Below are 23,941 nucleotides of genomic sequence, written 5' to 3' on the forward strand. Positions count from 1 at the left end.
GTTTTCAGTCCACAGTGCTGTGTGTCACCAATGCCTTCACATCATTAACAAGATAGATTGTTTGAAAGCTTCAGTTCATGAATATCTACCAATGGTCAAAACTTTCATAAGCAAATTAGTAACTTACCATAAAGATACTGTTTGAATGTGTAACTCTGTTTGCTCTTCTGTATAGCATACTGCATGTGCTGCAGACAGTCCTAAAAAGACTTGAGCAAAGGAGGCAGAGCCACTTTACAAGACAAACTAAATGACAGCACAATTTCTTTATTACAGAAACATATTTTGTTGATCCTTTCTAAAAATAAAATATATAAATCTATACATTGCTGAGGATGATGTACATGATGCAGTGGTAGACCATGATCACCAGACAGTATTGGTAACTAGTAAATGTGTTTGCCGAGATGTAAATGCTGTGATGTAAAAACTACAGTCTTTTCTTCACAAATGTAACTGCATGGAAATCTAAAGTTGAAGCATTTGTACATTTGATCAGTTGCTCAGCTCTAATCCAGGAAATCATAATAGTTTTATGCATTCACATAATAGACTGAACACGAGGATGTAACAGTGCTTTTCAACACACAGCAATCACTGACAGTACAAAGAGTCCCAGCTGATACATCTGCTCACTGTCACCCACCTGTACCCCATATGAGAGCCACAGAGGTTGGCACTGCACCAGATGCATACAGTCTGGAATAATAACCATTTACAGAGCGATTTAACAAACATTATAGCCCTGTATGGTATGCTGCTGAGTAAGATATTCAAAACAATGGCTCCATAGATCATTTAGCCATCATGATGGGTATAAAAGTGACAGAGAGCTTGGCTGGGCCAAGTACGAGTGGAATCAGGGACAGAATTGACGACCAAAATGGGCAGAGTAAGAGAGAAATTAACAAACTGTTGCTGTAATTGAGACCAATAAACACTTGATTAAATCATACATTAAACTGTTTTATTTTCAGATCATCTTCTATGAGGACAGGAATTTTCAGGGTCGCTCCTATGAGACCAGCAGTGACTGTGCTGAGCTCACCTCCTACCTGAGCCGCTGCAACTCCTGTAGGGTGGAGAGCGGCTGCTTCATGGTGTACGAACGTTCCAACTACATGGGCCACCAGATGCTGGTGAGAAGGGGAGAGTACCCTGACAACCAGCGGCTGATGGGAATGAGCATGAGCGACTGCATCCGTTCCTGCCGCATGATTCCCATGGTACGTAAGGCTTGAAAATATATAGAAATATACAGGAACTATGGGGTACCCATCGTGTTTCAAAATAAAAGCATCTATCAGGCACTGAGAATGTTTTTTGCTTGCATGTGCTGTGCAGGAACTTGTAGGCTTGTTTTTCATTTTGTGCTTTACTTTTTCTATTTTCTATTTTCTGCAGTTATATGTGTTAAACAAAACAACTCCAGTATTGCTGATAAAGTAATGGTCTGTCCTTTCACAGCACAGAGGGCCTTTCAGGATGAAGATCTATGAGAGGGATAACTTTGGTGGGCAGATGTACGAGCTGATGGACGACTGCGACAACATCATGGACCGCTACCGCATGTCCGACTGCCAGTCTGCCAACGTGATGGATGGCCACTGGCTGATGTATGAGCAGCCTCATTATAGAGGCAGGATGATGTACCTGAGACCTGGAGAGTACAGGAGCTTCAGGGAGATGGGAATGGGTCCCACGGACATGAGGATTGGATCCATCAGACGTATCATGGAGTCCTGTTAGGCAAGACAGACAAAATAAATAAACAGTTCATATCTACAAAGAATTTCAGTTCATCATTTGGGTTGGCTTCGCTGGCAAACTCACAAACCTGAGAGAAAAGTGCATCAATTATCAGCAACTGGCTGCTCTTACTGTTGATAGTTTATCCACGGTGTCAATTAATTCTTCTACTTATGAAATGTGTTGTGTCATATGACACACATGCCACTGAAAAATAAATTACTTTAGATGTAAATAAAGCCGACATTACAGCACAACAGTTGTCTTTTACTTATGTTAATGCATGGTGCACTACTGGTTAGCATGGGGCTGCTTTTCAGTCAGTTTTGATTTCTTGTTCTGCTGTGAGAAAACAGAAACAGAAAGTGTGTACGTAAGAACATCTTTTGGTTTTATTGAAATACATTTTGTGTGGCAGAAATAAGAGCGATGCAAAAATCAGATGTATACAGGTAACATAAATGGAGCTAGGTTTAGGTTAGCACACACTACACACAGCACACCCAGTAACTTATACTCAGTCCTAGCCTATTGGTCCTGATATGTCATTATGTCTTCAGACTTTCTGCTTGTTACAATTCTCATAATGTTGTGGGCCATCAGTAATGAAAGTGAAGGGTAATGATAGCTCTACTTGGCCTGCGTGTCCTAAAGACGGAGATTTTACAGCTGTGGTGAGGAAACTGCATTCAAACTAAAAGAAAGCTTCTGGATCTTGTTTGTTCTGGATCCTGAAGGAAGGAAGATTTAGAGCCACAAGAGAACACTTTACTTTTATGTAAGCTAGCAAGGTCATGACAATGTTGGAATGCAGCTGTTTGACGAGAATTTAAAAGGGGTACTCAGTAATGGTCTTTCGCATCAGAGGTGGCTGAAAGTCTGGATGACTTAATCAGAGACGTGCTTTCTGAAAACTGGAGAAAGCAACACAAATAAAAAAGGGATGCTCATTTGGCACATCTCTAGGTACTCCTGCAGGGGTACATAACTGTGTTAAAAAATGATTTTGTCCACTAACAGTTCGTTATTGGCATTTCATCACAGGAGGTAGAATTATGTTATTGGCAATGGTAACAACTGTGGCAAAAATCATCAAGACAAACACTGTGCAAGATGTCCCAAATAAGATTCTCAGTTAGATATTTACTTTCAAGATTGTAGAGCGTGGGTCCCAAACTTCAATGAGCTGTGGCACTGTTATCTCATGTAAGGGCCACTTTAGTGTTAAGGTAGTACAATAAAACAAACAACAAAGAAAATGGTCACAAATATTTACGAAAATGTAGTTTTGTTTTGGGGGGTTTCAAATATTGTATAACAAAACTGCAAACGTGAGCACATTGTTTTTCTCACTCTTAACTAACTGAAGCCTTTCATTGAACCACCACATAATTATAATTATATAACTATAACTGTTCGTATTTAACAAAATAAAAGTGCAGACATATGTGAAAACAGTTTTCTTTACAAATAACTAACAAAGTCAATCCCTCGACATGTTTCTGCTCTCTGCTCATGTTGCCTTCATATTAAATCACTTTGTGCTTTTTAAAGAACTTATTTTAACATTGGACTCAACAACAAACAAATCCTCCCCAACAAAAAAATTAACTTCAAGGGCCAAATTGCATTATATTTCTTCACGTCAATATAGGAGCCACAAGTAGGGGTGATGTGGGCCGCAAGTGGCCCCCGGGCCGCGGGTTTGAGACCCCTGTTGTAGAGCATGGAATATTTAATTTTTGTGTTGACAGATTGGTTTTTTGAAACAGGCAAAGTCTTTATAAGCTGAAAGTTGCTCATTTTGGCCTTTACATTCTCGAGGTAATGCTGACTGAATATGGCAATGTTTTTCTGGTGGAAATTTAAAAAAACATTATATTGGGCTTGTTTCAGACAGGCTTAAAAAAAGTGAAGTTATCTTTTTATGGAGCAAAGCCACTGGGCATATAAATAATTTGGTGATGCTTTGCCTATTAAAACTGGTCAAATTGCCGACTGTGATAAATGTCTATACCAAGCTGATTTCATGTTGTCTGTTCATTTGAACCAAATAAACAGCAACTCTGCAGTGAAACTTATTAAATGGTATCCTGACAAACTTAGTGCTTGATGCTGTTTGCTAACTTCATCATTTCAACTCGTTCACATATTAGTATTCCCACAACTTGCACTCCTCACAAGCAGCCAAAAAAATGCTCAGTTTATTTAAATTATTAGTTCAGAGGAAATTGATTACATGAAATGTTTCAGTAATTCATGTTTTTAAATCTTATCATGTTGCTCACTTGTAGCTGAACAAATTTCTAAAAACAAAAGAGAAGAAAAAACAAAAACTTTCTACCTTTACATATTGCACAGGCTCTCCACCATATCGCACTGACAACTTATTTTTTTCAGTTTTCTGATCTGCGTCTAATGATTACTTAATTGGACAATAAATCAGTTTTTGTGTGTTTTCATACCACAAAAAAGGAAATGATCTCTACAGTGTTCATATTTATATTTTTAACTAAACATATAATGACTTCAAAACATCTGTTAGTAAATGAAACATCCTTTTCACTGAAGACAGAAATGGTTGTCATACTACAGTTGGAAGCTTCTCTTTATTTTCTTTTTGTGTAGCAACAATACCACATGTATACACTACATGCATTTCCACTAGTGTGGTATGGCGTCACAAAATAACCCTTTAGTTCCCTGACTGCTCAGTAGGCTTCTATGCCGTGTTGCTGGGTCAGGGGTTTGCACAATAGACGCCACACATCCTATGTTCCCACGCTGCAGGTATAAAAGTAACAGCTACCACTGACAGGAATACACAGAACCCACAGCTCAGTCCTGAGGAACCACCAGAAGACCGTGACCATGGGCAGAGTATGTAAAGCATGGGAAAGATTTTTATTCATTAAAAAAAAAATCAGTGGATTTCTATTCTAACGAGCTTTGTTGTTCTTTCAGATCATCTTCTACGAGGACAGGAACTTCCAGGGTCGCTCCTATGAGTGCATGAGCGACTGCTCCGACATGACCTCCTACCTGAGCAGGTGTCACTCCTGCAGGGTGGAGAGCGGCTGCTTCATGGTCTATGACCGCCCCAACTACATGGGAAACCAGTATTTCATGAGGAGGGGCGAGTACGCTGACTACATGAGCATGATGGGCATGAGGGACTGCATCAGGTCTTGCCGTATGATCCCCATGGTAGGAAAGCTGTGCTGTGGATATCATTTTCTCCAGATATCCTAGAAGGGTTTTCTGATTCTTTGTTGTGAACTGTTTCCCCTACAGTACAGAGGCCAGTACAGGATGAGGATCTATGAGAGGGAGAACTTTGGTGGTCAGATGTACGAGCTGATGGACGACTGCGACAGCATCATGGACCGCTACCGCATGTCTGACTGCATGTCCTGCCACGTGATGGATGGCCACTGGCTGATGTACGAGCAGCCCCACTACAGAGGCAGGATGATGTACCTGAGGCCCGGAGAGTACAGGAGCTTCAGGGAGATGGGCATGAGTGGGATGAGGTTCATGAGCATGAGGCGCATCATGGACATGTGCTAATTTTACATTTTGACTTCAATAAATGATATAAATTTCTAAATTCTTGTGTCATGAAATTTAATTTCATTACTGTGAACCTTTTTAAGATCATTCGTACAGAATTCAAATCCATTAAGCATCAGTGGAAACCCCCGAGTAAAAAACATGTTTTCATTCTTCTCTTGAATGGCATCTCCAAAAGACCGAATGACCACCTGTTTCTATTTGATTTGTAGAAGTCAGCCGTGGTAGACAGTGATATATGGATATGCATCCAGCCTGCCGGTATTTTTACTAATGCCTTTCAACAGTGTCGTTTCCAAGAGCAAATTCTGATTTGGTTCTGTGAAACAAACTGATGTGATATTCTTTATAAGTGTGTGGTTGGCATTTTTGGGTAACTTAGTAACATTTCAGTATCACAGCCATTAAGAAGTAATCCATTACATTACAGCATCACATCCTAAGAAACAAATTTGTAAGCAAATTTTTGCTTTACCAACATATAACACCACATACACAATGGTTTATCATGCATATGGGTACTGCATAAAAACTGAAAATAAAGTATATAATTTGTAACTATGTTTTGATTTATGTATTTGCAGTAGTTAATGCAAATATCTTGAACGTACTGAATTTAACAAAACTGGAGAAAATAACTATGATAATATGAAGAGATTTGCTTCATTTTGGGCTCAGGGTCAACAAATTATCAGTATTTATTAGTAGTCATTGGATTTCATCATTTTGGAGCATCAAAGTGATATAGTTTATGTATGTAGTTCCATTCTGCCAGCTGAAAAGCACAATATCAGCAGTAGTGATGTTCTGATTTGCAAAAGGAGAAATTAATCTAAAAGGCAATGACAGTACAAAGATATAAGGAACATAATTGTGTAGTGTTTTTCTTCAACTATCTGAGTATTCAGGTGAATATATTTTACTAAATCTTTACCCTGGTTGGTTTTGACAGACTCCTCGAGAGCCAATTAGAATGACTGAATAAGTAACATGATCACAACAAAGAATGTATGAGAACTGACCGATAAAAGCAAGGCACCAACGAAAAGTCAGTGGCTCATATAGAGAAACTGGAAGAGTAGGTTTCAAAAAAATCTTACCAGCTGACCATATTTGATGGTTGTGGAATTCCAGGTGGAGTTTATCTGTTTTTTTCTTACTGTCCCTGCAAGGGTTTCTTCTAGATACTCCAGTTTCCCCTCACAGTCCATATGCATTAGGTTAATGGTGATTCTCAGTTGGCCATGGATGCAGATGTAAGAACGTGTGGCTATCTGTCTCAGTACAGTAAGAACATGTAAACCCCAGCCATCTAAGGATTCAAACCCAGGACCTTCTTACTGTGAGTCAGTGATGCTAACCATGGAACCACTGCGCTGCCCCTAAATCCAGTTCCCCCACAATCCTAAATGATTTCAGACCATTTGCACTTAAATCAGTTTTGATAAAAATACTCGAAAACTGGTGAGGTAGGCAATCTTGAGAAAAACAGCACGTGGTTGACCTGGTCTCCCAACAGGCTACTGGGAAGAGTAGAAGATGCCACAGTAACTTTGTTGAACTCAGTTTTAAAGAACCTGGAGAGAAAAGGTTCTCAGCCACAATATTAAAACCACTAATGAGACGAGGTGATTAATGAGTATTAATCATTCAGTAACAATGCTTTGCTTTTCCAGAAAAGTTTAGAGCATTGCATTCCTGTGGCTCTTACTTTGACATGAGCACCTGCCTAAACTTAGCTCTGAAGTGACTCGTGACACACAACAGAGATTCCAAGGCTTTGTCTTGACATCCAAACTCCCCAGATGACAGTCCAATCAAAGAACTCCATAATGAGCAGGAATAAACTTTTCCTCCACAACTGCCTTTTACAAATGTACTGCAAGCACTTTAAAACTACTTCAACAGAGGGAGCATGTCTGTGTGAAAAGAGGAAGTAAAGCTTACAGAAGTGCAATAAATACAGTTACTTCCTGTTCTAAAGTGGGGTTTTTCAAGGTGTTTGATCTTTTTTATGAAAATAGTTTATAATCAAAAAATATTATCAAAAATATTCAAAAAAAGACAATGACAGTTAAAAAAAAAAAAAAGACTAGATACCTAATGATCTCACGACCCAATCCCTATTTTTAAAACTTCATAGCAATGGAAAATGTCAAAAGATGAAGATACATTCATCTGCACAATCTCAGTCTGTTGAAATCATTTATTCTGTTCTGAGATAACAAACAAACAACTGATGAGGTATGTTAACTTTTTTTTTGTAAATACCACCACTTGAAAACAAATTAAATATACAAATACCTGCCTTAGCATTGAAAATCACAAATTCAAACTCAGTTATAACAAATCACCATGTATACTATTTCTTTTTCCTTCTACAACTCACACAGTGTGACATAAGTTCGTAATATTAGCCTCGAGGGGCTCACTGTTACATATCAGATGATAACAAATCCACAAACTGCTATCTACTTATCTGCCTTGAGAGCTACTATCTTGCTTGTTGATATAAATTCACTATTGTACTATACAGCTTGCAGAAAATCTATACTTTTGAAAAGTCACTCACATCTATATAAATAACGTTCTAAGCAATTTTTATAAAAAAAAAAAAAAAAAAAAAAACTCTGCTCTTGTGAAAGGAAAATTCTGTTAAGAGGTTATGACCTTGTTGGTATATGGGTAAGCAACTAAAAACTGTATAGGCTTCTATAATAGCTTGCTGTGTCAGGGCTTTGAACAATGGAGGGGCAAACTGTCTTTGTCTCTTGCCAGGTATAAATATAACTTGTTCAGACAGCCAGTGCATCAGTTCAAAAACAGTTCTCTAAGAGACCTGAATCACCGCAGTCAACATGGGCAAGGTAGGAAACTAAATTGTTAAATCAACATTAATTAGCCTGTATTTAAGTTATCTTGGAGAGCATGATTGTAAAAATTGTCCTTTAAACCCATCGTACTTTTTTCAGATCATCTTCTACGAGGACAGGAACTTCCAGGGTCGCTCCTATGAGTGCATGAGCGACTGCCCCGACATGTCCTCCTACCTGAGCAGGTGTCACTCCTGCAGGGTGGAGAGCGGCTGCTTCATGGTCTATGACCGCCCCAACTTCATGGGAAACCAGTATTTCATGAGGAGGGGCGAGTACGCTGACTACATGAGCATGATGGGCATGAGTGGTGGTATCAGGTCTTGCCGTATGATCCCCATGGTAGGTGTAAAGTGGTGGTACTTCCATATAATACCTTTTTGGAATTAACATCAGTTTCATGTTTAATTTTATTTTGTCTTGTGTCTACAAAACAGTACAGAGGCCAGTTCAGGATGAGGATCTATGAGAGGGAGAACTTCGGTGGTCAGATGTACGAACTGATGGACGACTGCGACAGCATCATGGACCGCTACCGCATGTCCGACTGCCAGTCCTGCCACGTGATGGATGGCCACTGGCTGATGTACGAGCAGGCCCACTACAGAGGCAGGATGATGTACCTGAGGCCCGGAGAGTACAGGAGCTTCAGGGAGATGGGCATGAGTGGGATGAGGTTCATGAGCATGAGGCGCATCATGGACATGTGCTAATTTTACATTTTGACTTCAATAAATGATATAAATTTCTAAATTCTTGTGTCATGACATTTAATTTCATTACTAACTTAGAGAAGTTACATTTCAGTATGACAGCCATTAAAAAGTAATCCATTACATTACAGCATCACATCCTCAGAAACAAATTCGTAAGAATACTTTTGCTTTACCAACATATAACACCACATACACAATGGTTTAAAATGCATATGGGTACTGCATAAAAATAGAAAATAAAGTGCATTGTGTACATAAGAACATCTTTTGGTTTTATTGAAATACATTTTGTGTGGCAGAAATAAGAGCGATGCAAAAATCAGATGTATACTGGTAACATTAATGGAGCTAGGTTTAGGTTAGCACACACTACACACAGCAGATCTCAGTAATGGTCTTTGGCATCAGAGCTGGCTGAAAATCTGGACGACTTAATCAGAGACCTGCTTTCTGAACAATGGAGGAAGCAATACAAATAAAAAAGGGATGCTCCTTTGGTATGTCTCTAGATACTCAGGGGTACATAACTATGTTAAAAAAGCAAGAAAAAGTGATTTTGTCCACTAACAGTTCGTTATTGGCATTTCATCGCAGGAGGTAGAATTTATGTTATTGGCAATGATAACAACTGCGACAAAAATCATCAAGACAAACACTGTGCAAGATGTCCCAAATAAGATTCTCAATTAGTTATCTCCTTTCAAGGTTGTGGAGCGTGGAATATTTTATTTTTGTGTTGACAGTTTGGATTTTTGAATTAGGCAAAGTCTTTATAAGCTGAAGGTTGCTCACTTTTGTTTTACCAACATTGAACACCCCTTTGCATTTACATTGATCCTGTTGGTTATATGGCCCAGGGAGGGTGTAGCTTTCACTTTACATATGACTGCATTACTTCACCTCACTGCATAGGAAGTTGGTATTGGTAGCATCTCCTATATCACATCACCAGCTTGTTCATTTGCCCCTGAGGACACGCTTCAGCCAAATTTGAGAACAGTGTTGTGGAGCTGTGGCGCTTCTTAGTAGCTGGCAGAAACTGATTGTCACCACCAAGTGTTGATTCTAAATGTCCACTAGCACCAATCACAGGTATGGTCATAGGTCAGAGCGTCAGTTGCTACTGATAAAAAAAAAACAGCAGTTTCAAGTGGGGGATGCTGTTGGGTAAACAGTTTTTCATGGGGGGGGGGCAAGAATGTGCAACCTATTCAGTTTTAGAATTCCTACTTAATGTTAATTATAGCTACACATACTTCACAGTGTGTCTCCATCCAGTCTTCCTCACCCCAACCAGTCGCGGCAGATGGCCATCCCTCCCTGAGCCTGGTTCTGCTGGAGTTTTCTTCCAGTTTAAAGGGAGTTTTTCCTTCCCACTTTCACCAAAGTGCTAGCTCACCAAGAGTTATATGATTCTTGAGGTTTTCTCGGTTTTCTTTGTATTATTGTACGGTCTTTACGTTACAGCATAAAGCACCTTGAGGCAACTGTTGCTGTGATTTGGCGCTATATAAATAGAAATGCATTGAATTTAAAATGTACTTTTACAATATAACGGCCTTTCTTGCTGCCATCTCACTTGCTGACAAGACTGCCACAAAGTACTTTAAAACATTTCTTTGTAACCACTGCCAATAGGAATTGGGCAGGTACCCTGTTAAACTAAACTGCTAAACGACTCAAAACTTGAGCTTCTGAAATAACCCCCAATGTGAAAAATACTATTGACATATTTACATGGCAACTTTAAAATTAGACATCATTATTTTTGTATGTATTTCTTCTTATACAGAACTATAGACAGCACCATTTTATGGATTTACTATATCCATGTGTGATTTTAGACTTCAAATAAATGTACTGGCTGCTCTCTTTTACTATATAATGTACTGCATTTACTTCAGGCTACGTCCACACGTACACGGGTATTTTTGAAAACGCAGATTTTTCTATGCATTTGCATCTTTGTCCACACATAAACTGCGTTTTCGATCACTGAAAACTGAGATTTTTAAAAACTCCTGCCAAGGTGGAGATTTTCGATAACTCAGTTTTTGTGAGTTTACGTGTGGACGAGGAAAACAGAGATTTACTCACGCAACCCGTGTGGACGTACTACGTCCACATGCAACCACACGTACACGAGTATTTTTGAAAACAGAGATTTTTCTTTTTTTAAAAAAAAATCCCGTCCACACGTAAAAGCCAAAAACGAAGGAAAACGCTGCCAGGAACATTCCAAAGCAACAGGTGGCGATATATTCCTATCCATGTAGAAATGTTGGCCAATCAGAAGTCTAGAAGCCTGGGCGGGAAAGAGTAAACAAAGATGGCGCATAGAAGCAGAAGCGAGTCCTATGTGTGGAGGGACAGTAACTGTGTGTGTATATGTAAGCATTTAAACACTACAGAGAGTAAAATTAACATTAACAGTATTTTGTCTAAGTCCACCATTGTAGGAATTCATTTCACCGAAACAATAACCTGGCGCACAGTGTGACGTCAAAAAAGGCGCACACCTTTTTCGAAAATCTCCAGGAGTTTTTAAAAATCTCCGTTTTCAGTGACTGAAAATGCCATTTACATGTGGACGAAAGGTGCAAACGCATAAAAAAATCTGTGTTTTCAAAAATACTCGTGTACGTGTGGACATCAGTCTCAACTACAGTGAAAAAGTTGCACCCTCCTGATTTCTACCTTTTTTACATATTTGATATATTGAAATGTTTCAGATGATGAAACTAATTTTAATATTAAACAAAGATAATTAAAGTAAATGCAAAAGCTGTTTTTAAATGATGATATCATTTATTAAGGAAAAAAGGCTATCCAAAACTATGTGGCCCTATGTGAAAAAGTACTTGCCCTCTAAAACTAATAACTGGTTTTGTCACCCTCTGTATCAAAAACTGCTATCAAGTAGTTGTGATAAGTGGCAAAAGGTCTTTTACATATCTGTGGAGGAATCTTGGCCCACTCATCTTTGCAGAATTGTTTTAATTCAGCCACACCAACCATTCACGCTTAATGCCAAAGCATCTCAATTAGATTAAAGTCCAGAATTTGACTAGACCACCTCAAAACCATCATTTTGGGGGGTTTTGAGCCTTTCAGAAGTGATCCTGCTAAATTGTCTAAGATCATTGTCCTGCTGCATAACCCAAATGCTATTGAACCTCATGGGATGAAATATTAGCAGGACATTCTTCCTTCAGGGTTTTCTGGTTGAGAGCAGAATTCATGGTTTCACTGAAATTGGTCCAAATCCTGAAGCCGCAAAGTAGCTCCCAACCATCACACTATCACCACCATGTTTGACTCTTTATATGATGTGCTTTGTACAAAATGCTGTGTTAGCATTGCACCAAGTGTAATGGTCTCAAAACTTCAACACAGAAGTTCAACACAGAATATTTTCCCGAACATCTTGGCGATCACCAAGATGTTTTGTGGCAAATATAAGACAAGCCAGCACTGTGGACTCACAGTAAAAAGGTCCTGAGTGGCTACGTAACCCTTTCCACACTGACAGGTGTGACTGACTTTGTGTGTTTCTTTAGACTGTGGCATGTGTTCCTTTGTGAGATCTATTAGCCTACTTCAGTTTGAGACACAGATGTGGCTGTAATCAGACCTGCGGGTGCATTTTTAGTGATATTATATGTTTGTTTGTTTGTTTGTTTGTTTGTTTGTTTTTTTGCTAAGTTAATTTTGTTTCAGATGCTGTAAACATTTTCCAAACTTACTCAATATCTTTTCCAACTTTGGGTTGGAAGATAAGATAAAAAAGTATTTTTTATCTTATCTTAATAAATCAAATTGTTTTATGCAGGTATCATTTACATTGAATAACAACTTGCAACTTTTTTTAAAGAAATAAACTTGTACAATACTACTCTAACGATGAATTAGTCCCCTCATCTAGTGTTGCGTTAATGACAGAATTATGTCATGTAACACTACCAAATTCAGTATTGTTAGATAAATAATGACAAGTGAGCCAAATCTGGCCCTTTGGCAAATATACGTGATTGATTTTTAGTTTTCTGTTAACACAGAAACTTTTTCACAAATCAGTTGAAGAGTCCAATGAAAATATAAAACTGATTTAATTCCAATACACAGGACCTTATAATATATTGATGCTACTTTGAAATAAAATGTAATTGATTTGTTATATTTATACCTGCCTTATTCAAACCTTAAACTCCTAAGAGGCAGTTTGCTTTGAAGTTTTGGTTTATAGTTTTGATTTTGATTTCTCTCTGTGTTTTTTTAATAGCTATAAGTAGTAGAGACACAATTTGTAACAATCTATTAACCAGCTTATGAAACACTAACAGGCTAAAGTGTAGACTGAAATAAATAGCTTTTTTTCCGCAAATCCATAAAAAAACATGTTCTCAGCTTAAACGTTAAAGAAATCCTTAAGGTTAAGGCAGATAAAGGGCTTTCGTTAATGACATCCATTCATAATGTTTAGTCCTGAAAATGTAACATACTATAGACTATCATGGTCACACAACAGGATACTCATTTCTATAAATTAGCCACTTACAAATGACAGGGCCATACAGTGTTGTTTGAAAGGCTAAAAAAAGGGACTATTGTCTGTTTCACTGTATTGTAACTCCAAAAAATGCTCATTGTATTGAGTTCCCTATGGAAAAATCCATTCTAAAGTCTTCTAGGGGATCCAGTCACATGGACATGTAACAAATATCCTGCACTCTATAGGCCTCTATACCATGTTGATGAGTCAGGGCTTTACACAATGGGAGCCAGAGATTCTTTGGGTTCAGTCAGGTATAAAAGTACCAGTTAAAACAGGACCATCATCAGTGTACCACTCACACAGCTTTACGAAGTAGTAACACACTGTGAAGCAACTAACTGTGATCATGGGCAGGGTATGCGTATTCACCTCATTAACTGCTGTCATCATTGGTCGAATTCTGTATTATTTTGAGCGTGGTTGTTGACGTGTGTCAGCTGAATCTAACTCCAATCCCTTTTTTCAGATCATCTTCTACGAGGACAGGAACTTCCAGGGTCGCTCCTATGAGTGCATGAGCGACTGCTCTGACATGTCCAACTACCTGAGCAGGTGTCACTCCTGCAGGGTGGAGAGTGGCTGCTTCATGGTCTATGACCGCCCCAACTTCATGGGAAACCAGTATTTCATGAGGAGGGGCGAGTACGCTGACTACATGAGCATGATGGGCATGAGGGACTGCATCAGGTCTTGCCGTATGATCCCCATGGTAGGAAAGCTGTGCTGTGGATATCATTTTCTCCAGATATCCTAGAAGGGTTTTCTGATTCTTTGTTGTGAACTGTTTCCCCTACAGCACAGAGGCCAGTTCAGGATGAGGATCTATGAGAGGGAGAACTTCGGTGGTCAGATGTACGAGCTGATGGACGACTGCGACAACATCATGGACCGCTACCGCATGTCTGACTGCATGTCCTGCCACGTGATGGATGGCCACTGGCTGATGTACGAGCAGCCCCACTACAGAGGCAGGATGATGTACCTGAGGCCCGGAGAGTACAGGAGCTTCAGGGACATGGGAATGGGAGGCATGAGGTTCATGAGCATGAGGCGCATCATGGACATGTAAAAAAAAAAAAAGTATAGAATGAACAAATAAATAAAACTTTTGACTAAATATTTTTGTGTTATACATTGATTATTATTAATTTTACCATTCTTGTATCATGTCACTAAAGCCATACGATGATTTTAGTACAGATTAACTACATATTTGGCATCAGCACTGACACAACTGGATGGACAACCAGGTATAACAGATGGGCTCAACTTAATTTGGTGTTGCATAAAAGAAATCACAACCCCATTTCTGAAAATGGTAACGGTAACACGACCATGGGCAAAACTTTCAATATTTCATCATCTACAGTAGATAATATTATCAAACAATTCCAAAATTATGGATAAATCGATTTCTGCAAGGCACAAGACAGTAGCTGCAAAGGACACCATTGATTCTTTATAACACAAATTTTCACTCCACCTGAACCATAAATTCTTCTGTACACATAAGAAGCAGCTTCACTCTTGACAGGATTTGTACTATGTTAGACTTCTGCCTCACTGCTGTTATTTCAGAAATGACAGTTTCTAGTCACTGGTTCTGATATGTGGTTCGAAATCAAAACCAGGGGAGTGGAGTAGCAGGTTCAGGGGGCAGTGTTAGGGGAGGTTGGAGGCCAGCTGTAACTCAGTATTTCCATCATGTCTCCCCTATTTTAGTATCTGCCAGGACCTGGAGGACAGAGGAGGGAACAGAGAGCGGACAGAGCGCATGGGCCAGCGGCTGAGCTTGAGGGAGGGAGCTGAAAAGCATCCCAGTGACACTGTTGTTCAAAAAACACTGTGTAAATAAAATTTTCACTGACCTGCAGCGCTGTTTGTATGAGGTCTTCACTTCACGAGCGATGCTGAAAGCCTGGAGGTGTCACAATGACGGACCAGTGACCAACGCAGACCATGGAGGTGCTGGCCAAATTGTGCAAAGTTGGAGCAGGCAGAGTTGCACCTGAAAGAGCTGGACCAGGCCAAGGCCCAGACCAAAGTCTTGGAGAATCTTCTCGCTTGGTCTTGCTCTTTGCCAGCACCATCACTGCCCACCCAAGTTTTCCTTAAGGTCTTCCAGGCAATGGTGGATGCGTGTCGTTGGCCCCCAGAAGAGTGTACCCTGCAGCTGTTCCCACTGCTGTCCACGGATGCCCAGGCAGTGGTGTTTTTAACCCAGTCCAGTTTATTATCTCTGTGTGGACTGAGGTATTTATAGTTTTCCACAATGACCACAACAACCCCCTGGATAGAAACAGGGGTCACAGATTTCCTGGTCCTCCTAAAATCCACAATCAATGCTTTGGTCTTTGCCACATTGAGCTGCAGATGATTCTGCTCACACCAGGTGACAAAGGAGTCCACCAGAGACTTTAATCAGCCTCCTCACCCTTAGTGATGCATCCAAACACCACAGCATCATCAGAAAACTTGGCAGAAGAAGATGTCAGGTATCTGTGCAGTGGCTGAAGTCTGTGGTGTAGAGGGTGAAGCTCCTGTGTTGCTGATCACCTTGTAAGGCACACATATTGTAGTCGTTCTGCCAGGTAATCAACAATTAAGGACACAAGAGAAGAATCCACCTACATCGCTGTCACTTATCACCCAGGACAGTCGGACTGATGGAGTTGAACGCACTGGACAAGTTGAGAAACATGACCGTCACAGTGCTGACAGGCTAGTCCAGATGGGTTTGGATATGGTTGAGAAGGTAGATTATGGCATCCTCAGCTCTGAGCGCCGCGGTAAGCAAACTGAAGGGGCTCCAGATGTGGTCTGAGGTTGGAGTTGGTCAAGGATGAGTCTTTCTAGGGTCTTAATGACGTGGGAAGTCTGTGCCACAGGTCTGTAATACTGGGGGCCACCAGGACATGGTGTTTTGGTACAGGAACGAGGCCTGACATCTTCCACAGCATGGGGACCCTCTGAAGACTCATCGTGACAAGTTTATAAAAGACTCCACAAAGGTAGGGGCGCATGCTTTGAGGACACAGGGACTCACCCTGTCAACTAAGCTGGTTGGTGGAGTGATAGGTGGGGGAGGGGTGTCAAGAATTTCACAGGAGGCTGTGGTGCAATGTGGAGAGAGAGGGAGAGCTTGGTGTGGCTGGGTAAATTTACATGGGCAAATAATATGGCCTGATTCCAACAGCACACAGTTCAATGTCCGTCTCGCCGTCTCCCTCCTTCTCCTCTTAATAACAACACTAATAATACTAAAACTACTACTACTAATAATAACAACAACAACAACAACAACAACAACAACAACGAAAATAACACATTTTATTTAAAAGCTCCTTTGAAGACACCCAAGCACACTTAACAATGGAATAAAACACATACAACAATGACAAAATGAAGAACAATAAAAGCAAAAAAGGACAAGATAAAATAAACAAACAATAGGTTTACAGTGAATATGCAGATTTGAACAGATGGGTTTTGAGTTGAGATTTAAACTGGGGGAGAGAACCAATGTTTCTTATATCTGTGTCATGTTTCAGCTGTGTGCAGGCAGGAGAAGGACCCAAACGCAAAACTCACCACGCAGGAATTAAACTCAAAAGCTGCTTTATTGCAGAGTGGCATGAAAACCATAACTAAACTAAACTGGGACATGGATAAACTGACACACAGGGAAACACAGCCATGAGGGAGACTACGACACTGACAAAGAGAAACACAGGACTTAAATACACAGAGGGATAACGAGGGAATGAGACACAGAAGGAGAGCACAGCTGGGAGTAATCAGGCTGGACGAGACAAGGGAAGTAAAACTAGAAACACTGATATGAGACACGGACCTTCAAAGTAAAACAGGAAACACACTGACTGAACTCTAGACATGTAACTTAACAGCAAGTGGGGAGACAGACCATAAGAACCTGAAACATGGTACAGAAAGGCACAGTAGGCAACATGGAACACAGGGAAGCCATATGACAGAACTTAAGAACTAAACTTTTGATAACCATAATTGAAACCTAGGGAATAACAAAGACAGTACAACAAAGGACTCAAAACATAAACCATAATATACAAACACAAGATCTCTTCAAAATAAAATAGGAAACCTAATGAGACGCAGACATGACAACCAGAACTTGACAACGTAAGACACAGACATGAAACACATGAAGAGCAGGGGAGACTTAACAGGGGTTGGAAGACACAAGGGGAATCTAATAACAAAGAACTAGAAAAACTCATGAGCTTAATCATATAAACATCCAAATAAACTAAACTCAAAACACTGGGTCATAAGACCCAGGACCGTGACAATCTCGGGGTAGAGAGTTCAGAGCTGAGGCTGAGGCAGAAAGAAGACACAACAAGTTGGATAGAAGAAAAAGGTCGAAGTGAGCAGGCAGAAGAGGTAGTGCTGAACAGGTTAGAAAGGTAAGGAGGCGCAAGGTTATGCCTTGAAGGTGAGCAGAAGAAGCTTGTATATTATCCGGAATTTCACAGGGTGTCATGATGCGACTGTGTGCAGGCAGAAAGGACCCAATTGCAGACTACACAGAGACGAGAAAGTGAACTCAAAAGGCAGCTTTATTGCTGACACAAGGAGAAAACGGTACAAAACTAAACTGGAAAAATATAAACTAAACACACGGAGAGGCACACAAGGAAATACACAGCCATGGATGAGGGAGATCGCGATAACGAGCCTGAGGGAGACGCTGACATAAATACACAGAAGGATAACGAGGAAATGAGAACACACAGGGAACGCAGCTGATACGAATTAACAAAACGCCACAGGGGAACTACATGGAATGCAGAAACATGAGACTTCCACAATAAAACAGGAAACGGGAATGGAAGAGTGGCAGACTAGAGGGAGCAAGGGAACACGAGGGAGAGAGAGTGCATACGTGACAGGCTGGGGAAACATAGATAAACATGATGGAGTGAAACACAAGGAGGGGAAAACAGGGCACAAGAACATACACAGCAAAAACTCCAGTGTTAACATACCTAGAGTGTTTATACACCTCTGAGTGTTAAATATAACACTGTTGAGTGTTAAACAGTGTTATATTTTTAAAGTAACCTCGTCAGTTTTGATTAACAATGACACAGGGTGCTGATTTTCAACACTGAATATTTCAACATTTTGAGTTATTTTCCAGTGTTAGAAAATCAGCACTGCTCAAGTCATTGTTAATCTTCAAAACTACGAGGTTACAACACTGTCAAAAGTGTTCATTTAACACTTTTGACTAACACTCAGAGGTGGACTCATAAAACCAGTAATACCACTGGAGTTTTTGCTGTGTACAAAATACAAAACACAAACACACCGAGGGAGGCACAGGGGCCAAAGACACGAGGGGAAATCCAGTAAACAAAACTAAACAACCTGCATACACTTTTGACTAACAAGGTGGACTCAAACCATAATACAAAACAAAACACAAGAAAACTCAAAACGCTGGGTCAAATGACCCAGGATTGTGACACAGAGAGCCGGTGAAGTTCCTGGAGAACAGGGGTGATGTGCTGGTAGGAGGTGGTTCTGGTAATAATGCGGGCAGCTGAGTTTTGAACCAGTTGAAGCTTATGGAGGGATTTTTGGAGGAGACCATGCAAGAGAGAAGTACAATAGTCAATGTGAGAGGTAACGAGACTATAAACAAGAATGGATGCAGACTGGGTGGAAAGAGAAGAACATAATCTGTTAATGTTGAGTAGGTGTAAATAGGCAGAACGGGTGATATTATTGATGTGAGATTTATAGGATAGTGAACTGTCTAGGATGACACCAAGGCTCTTAACCTGAGGTGAAGGGAAAACTGTGGAGTTATCAATAGTGAGTGACAAATGATTCATCTGACCTTCACCTCTGCATCCAAGGTGTGTTTTTCTCCAGATTTCATCCGGTACGTCTGTGGGTCTGGCTCACAAGCCACCAGGATCTGGGCAATTAGCTGACCTCTGAAGTAAATACTGCATGCGGTGTGTTGCTGCTGCGCCACTGTCCCATTCCTGAAATAAAGTAACAGTTGAGTTGCAAAAAGAACAATAAAAATCTCTCACAATCCACATGTTTGAGAGAAAACTATATAAGCAAACTAACACTCTGAATAACAGTAAAAGATGAGGAAAAACAAAAAAGTAAGAAAAAGTTGAAGTATGGAGAAAAAGCAGGAACAATTGAAACAGGCGGCTGATGCATCCACACTATAGTTTATGAGACCTTTCTTAACCTATTTAGTTCACCTGATGCAAGATGTTAGCGGGGGTTGAGGCGCCTGGGAAGGGATTTCAAAGCGTCATTGCAGGTGGCAGACAGTTGGTGTTGTAAGCCACCCCCTCTGTTGAAACATGGGCGTTCACAGTGGACATACGTGGCCTCATTCACTCTCTTTCAAACCATCTGTCTTCTCTGTCCAGAATGTGAACATTAGCAGCCCCTTTTCCATTAGATGTGGATGTACAGCGGAGTCTTGTCATGTTGAGGTGGACCGTCCATTTATGGAGCTGTTGTGTTTGTCCAATAAAGAGTTCTGAGCACTCCTCGCTGCACAGATGGTTGGATGGCTCTCCTGCCTCAGACAGGCAATGGGGGTGTATGGTGGGGTGTGGTTGGGGGCTCAGAGCTGCAGGGGAGGGATGGAGAAGTGGGTTCAGGGGGCAGCGGAAGGGGAATCTCTTCGTCACGTCTCATGGTATTTGTCTAGTCTTGTCTCCCCTGTTTAGTAGCTTGCTGGGACCTGGTGGAGAGAGGAGCTGAGCTGGGTCCAGAGACGGCCAGGATGACAGGAGCGCTGTGAAAAAGAAAGAGAAAAGCAAATCTTGCACTTCATCAGCTTCTGTGCATGTTGATTGTTGTCCTGCTACACTGGGACTTGGGAATCATTAACCATGCAAAACACTGCTCAAGCCTTTTAATTCAGCTGTTTTTTTGTTTTGTTTTATTTATTTATTTTAAATGCGTAGGCTTGTGTTTCTGAGCTCATGAACAACTGTTGTTTTCAGAGATACGTGGTCTTCACAGGAGGGTCACTAGAAAAATATGGCTTATAGAATAATTTTTTCTGCTTGCCTTTTAGTCACCACACACCACTGCATTACATACTATATGCAAAAAGTAAACGTCCATCTCTTAGAGAGGAGGTTGACTTTACAGTACACAAATAAATTAATTCTGTGGTCTTCCTTGTGGCTCCTACACTCTGTTGCCTTTTACCTGTTACGTTCTGGATCAGCAAAATGTAACAGGACAATCTTGCTAGACAGACTACTTAAAAGCAATGCTTCCTAAATTTCATCTACACATCAAATATGCAATCAGAGGAAAACCACACTGGAAAAGTCATATTCAAATAGAAAACTGCCTCATTTATGTGTGTATGAGCAGGTAAATGAGGCAAGTTGTATGAAGCATTTTGAGCGCTCAGAACAGAAAAATGCTAAATAAGGACCAGTCTACTTACCATTGTTTTATTTTTCAGGCAGTGAATGGCCCAAAAGTACAAGGTTCATGAACCTAAAAACAAACAAAACAAAATGTTTCCACAGTAAAAATACCACAATAATAAATATTAAAGGGGAAACGTAAGCTTTATATATACAGACAAAAAGATCAACTGAGAGAGAGGAAACACCTGGGTGATAAGAAACGGTTAAACCTAATCAAAGACAAGGAGATGGGGTAAGTAAAACTAAACAGATAAGGACCCAACAAATGAAAACAGGAAGTAACTAACAGAACACTGATACACTTGGAACTTGACACGGATGAACGCTCAAAGACAGCTAATCAGATCGATAAATTAAAGGCTCAAGATAATATGCAAGAACATAAAAATCAAATGAAACAATAAACAATGTAGGATTTAAATAACACACCTAATAAAGAAGGAAGTCCAAAAAGCAGTTTTACAAACTGTCCCATGGCACTTACCACTGTCATTATGAAGTCACACTTCATCCATAGGAGTATATCTATAGAGCAGAGAGGTCTACAGAAGATGGACTCATGCATCTCATCTTGAGCAGCAGGTGATCTATGAGAGAATCACTGATTATGTGAAAAACAACCTGCATAAGAAGCTGCTGTAGTCTTTTTAATGCTGCTTTATCCAGAGTGTGTTATCATCGCTACATGGTTTAGCGACAGATGAGAAAGCCCTTCAGACGATCATGAATTCGAATAAGTTGACATTAGTGCAAAACAATAAATATTCATCTCATTCTGTCTTGAAATCATCACAAATTCTGTTTCAAAATCATCAAGAATCCTGGTAATCCTCTGGTTCTTGGCTATTATATGTTAAAGTGCTTAACCCTGATATCAACTGGTCAAAATGAAAGGTCACTGATGGAGTACTTGCTGTCAGTTAATGTCTTTACAACCTACTTTTCCTCCAGGAGATGGTGCCATTCAGTTCTGTGTGCCTGAGCCCCATAGATTTAACTTTTGCAGCTAAGAAATGTCATGATTTGACTGAGGTATTTCATAAAGATTTCACCTAATCCTTGTGTCTACATCGCTCCAATGATAGTGCAATTGATATTGTTCTCCCTTCAAACCAATTGTATAATGATTCTTGTCTTGATCCTTCCAGATCTGGACCAGGGCATCACTGAACTCCACAGTCTATCCACAGTCTGAAGTGCAACTTAGTGGTGTCAGATGGCAGTATCCCAGATTTGGTCTAGTAGAGCATGGGGGCCAGTCAGTGGTATCAATTCCTTAATCCTCCAGCAACTGTCTGTATACTGGAGGCTAGGCATTGTCGTGTACCAGGAGGACTCACTGCAGCAAGTAAACATTGTAAGATCTGAAAATGGGTCCAAAGATTTCATCCCAATACCTAACGCCAGTCAGGGCGCTGTTGCCTGGCCTGTAGAGGTCTGTGTGTCCCTCCAAAGATATGCTTCCCATAACCATCACTGACCCACTACTAAACATGCTGACATGTTGTAGATAGCATATCATTCTCCACAGCTTCCCCAGACCCTTTCACGTCAGTCACATGCGCTCAGGATGAACCTGCTCTCGTCTGTGAAAAACACAGGTTACCTGCCAATTCTGGTATTCTATGGCAAATGCTAATCAGTCTCCACGGTGCTGGGCAGGCAGCACAGGGCCCACTAATGGATGTTGGGTCTTCAGATAACCTTAATTTGTTTCTGATTGTTTTGTCAGAGACCATTGGCCTGCTGGAGGCCATTTTGCAGGGCTCATCCTCTTTCCACAAAGGAGTGGATGCCAGTTCTGCTGACAGATTAAGGGCCTTCAACGACCTTGCTCTAGAGTAAATACATGCCTCCTGGGATGTCTTACATACTGTTGAGACTGTGCTGGTAGAAACAGCAAACCTTCTGGCAAGGCACATGCCATCCTGGAGGAGTTGGACTCTGCCCCAGATTCATTTGTGACTTTAGCAGGATTGCAGGACCATTCAGAAGACTCACCTGAATGAAAGCCCTTCTCACACAGCTGCTGAACAGGCATTCCCCAACCCTAAGTGAGATTCACTTCCGTCCCTGTCCTTGTTTAGCCAGTGTCATGTTTTACATGTAGAGGTTTTCCTTTGTGGACTTTTGAATTTCTGCTTATTATTCTAATGTTCTATTTGCTTCTTAGATTATTGTTTATACTTATTATTACGCCCCTAGCCTCATGACCTTGTGTATATATTCTCTTAGTCTCCCCTTTCCCTTTGTCATGTCATCCCTCTTGGTTGTGTGCTCCCATCTTCCATGTTTCCTCCTAGATTCCTAGTTTTTGAATTCCTGGATACAGCTCTAACATTGTTTTATATTTTTATGTCTTTGAAAGACTTCAACTTCAAAGTTGTTTTTGAGTTTACAATTTGTCTCCTGAGTCCTGCATTTGGGTCCTCATCCTGCTTGCCAAGCATCTGCTTCATGACAGCCCCTGTGCCTGCTTGTCTCCCTGTCTCTCCCCTGCAGAATGCAAGTATGATATTATAAATCACTGGCTGTCAAGTTGCCCCTGTAAGCGAGGAGACCCTGGCTGGAGGAGTACCAAACACTCATTTGGACACACAACAAGAATTTTGCCTGTGCCAAGTTACCTATATGGCTCAACCCTCATTAGGTGCAATGGTCCCTATTTTGTGTAAAGTTGAATTTCAAGATTAAACATTGCACAGACTCTAGAAATGCCTTAACCGATCACTTATTCTATACCCCAAGCACATGAAAGCACATGTTTTCTCCCAGCTTCCTGAATGGTTGGTATATTCACCAAAAAAATATCGTTTGATGGACCTGACCCTTGAGGTGGACCCACTAACTGCCTTTTTGTACCAAGTAGAGTCTGCTCTCAGGTAAACCAGTGGGCACACACCAGCATATTCACCTCTCAACTAGGTATCCGAATCTTTCTCTAGAGAATTTTCTTGTGGGCCTCTCTTCTGCATGTGTCTCTGCCAGTGTTATTTG

General features: G+C 40.5%; 4 protein-coding genes across 4 annotated transcripts; all 4 read left to right on the forward strand.

The window, feature by feature from the left end:
- Positions 1-883: 883 nt before the first annotated feature.
- On the forward strand, positions 884-1,749 carry LOC116326829 (gamma-crystallin M3-like). Its single transcript, XM_031748248.1, has 3 exons — positions 884-892; positions 978-1,226; positions 1,468-1,749. The coding sequence occupies exons 1-3, from the start codon at positions 884-886 to the stop codon at positions 1,747-1,749; spliced, it is 540 nt and encodes a 179-aa protein (XP_031604108.1).
- Positions 1,750-4,561: 2,812 nt separating this feature from the next.
- LOC116326830 (gamma-crystallin M3-like) lies at positions 4,562-5,359 on the forward strand. The gene is made up of 3 exons (XM_031748249.2): positions 4,562-4,629; positions 4,714-4,956; positions 5,044-5,359. The coding sequence occupies exons 1-3, from the start codon at positions 4,621-4,623 to the stop codon at positions 5,317-5,319; spliced, it is 528 nt and encodes a 175-aa protein (XP_031604109.2). The 5' UTR covers positions 4,562-4,620; the 3' UTR covers positions 5,320-5,359.
- Positions 5,360-8,132: 2,773 nt separating this feature from the next.
- On the forward strand, positions 8,133-8,948 carry LOC116326824 (gamma-crystallin M3-like). The gene is made up of 3 exons (XM_031748243.2): positions 8,133-8,189; positions 8,295-8,537; positions 8,633-8,948. The coding sequence occupies exons 1-3, from the start codon at positions 8,181-8,183 to the stop codon at positions 8,906-8,908; spliced, it is 528 nt and encodes a 175-aa protein (XP_031604103.2). The 5' UTR covers positions 8,133-8,180; the 3' UTR covers positions 8,909-8,948.
- Positions 8,949-13,760: 4,812 nt separating this feature from the next.
- On the forward strand, positions 13,761-14,585 carry LOC116326804 (gamma-crystallin M3-like). Its single transcript, XM_031748215.2, has 3 exons — positions 13,761-13,821; positions 13,933-14,175; positions 14,263-14,585. The coding sequence occupies exons 1-3, from the start codon at positions 13,813-13,815 to the stop codon at positions 14,533-14,535; spliced, it is 525 nt and encodes a 174-aa protein (XP_031604075.2). The 5' UTR covers positions 13,761-13,812; the 3' UTR covers positions 14,536-14,585.
- The last annotated feature ends 9,356 nt before the right edge of the window (positions 14,586-23,941 follow it).

Source organism: Oreochromis aureus, linkage group 16, assembly GCF_013358895.1.
Source record: "Oreochromis aureus strain Israel breed Guangdong linkage group 16, ZZ_aureus, whole genome shotgun sequence".
Lineage (NCBI taxonomy): Eukaryota > Metazoa > Chordata > Actinopteri > Cichliformes > Cichlidae > Oreochromis > Oreochromis aureus.

What these genes read in the sequence shown, in the direction of transcription:
- LOC116326829 (XM_031748248.1), top strand. An exon ending in CCTGCCGCATGATTCCCATG is followed by an intron (nt 1,227 to 1,467) that starts GTACGTAAGGCT and finishes GTCCTTTCACAG; the next exon opens with CACAGAGGGCCTTTCAGGAT.
- LOC116326830 (XM_031748249.2), top strand. An exon ending in CTTGCCGTATGATCCCCATG is followed by an intron (nt 4,957 to 5,043) that starts GTAGGAAAGCTG and finishes TTTCCCCTACAG; the next exon opens with TACAGAGGCCAGTACAGGAT.
- LOC116326824 (XM_031748243.2), top strand. An exon ending in CTTGCCGTATGATCCCCATG is followed by an intron (nt 8,538 to 8,632) that starts GTAGGTGTAAAG and finishes TCTACAAAACAG; the next exon opens with TACAGAGGCCAGTTCAGGAT.
- LOC116326804 (XM_031748215.2), top strand. An exon ending in CTTGCCGTATGATCCCCATG is followed by an intron (nt 14,176 to 14,262) that starts GTAGGAAAGCTG and finishes TTTCCCCTACAG; the next exon opens with CACAGAGGCCAGTTCAGGAT.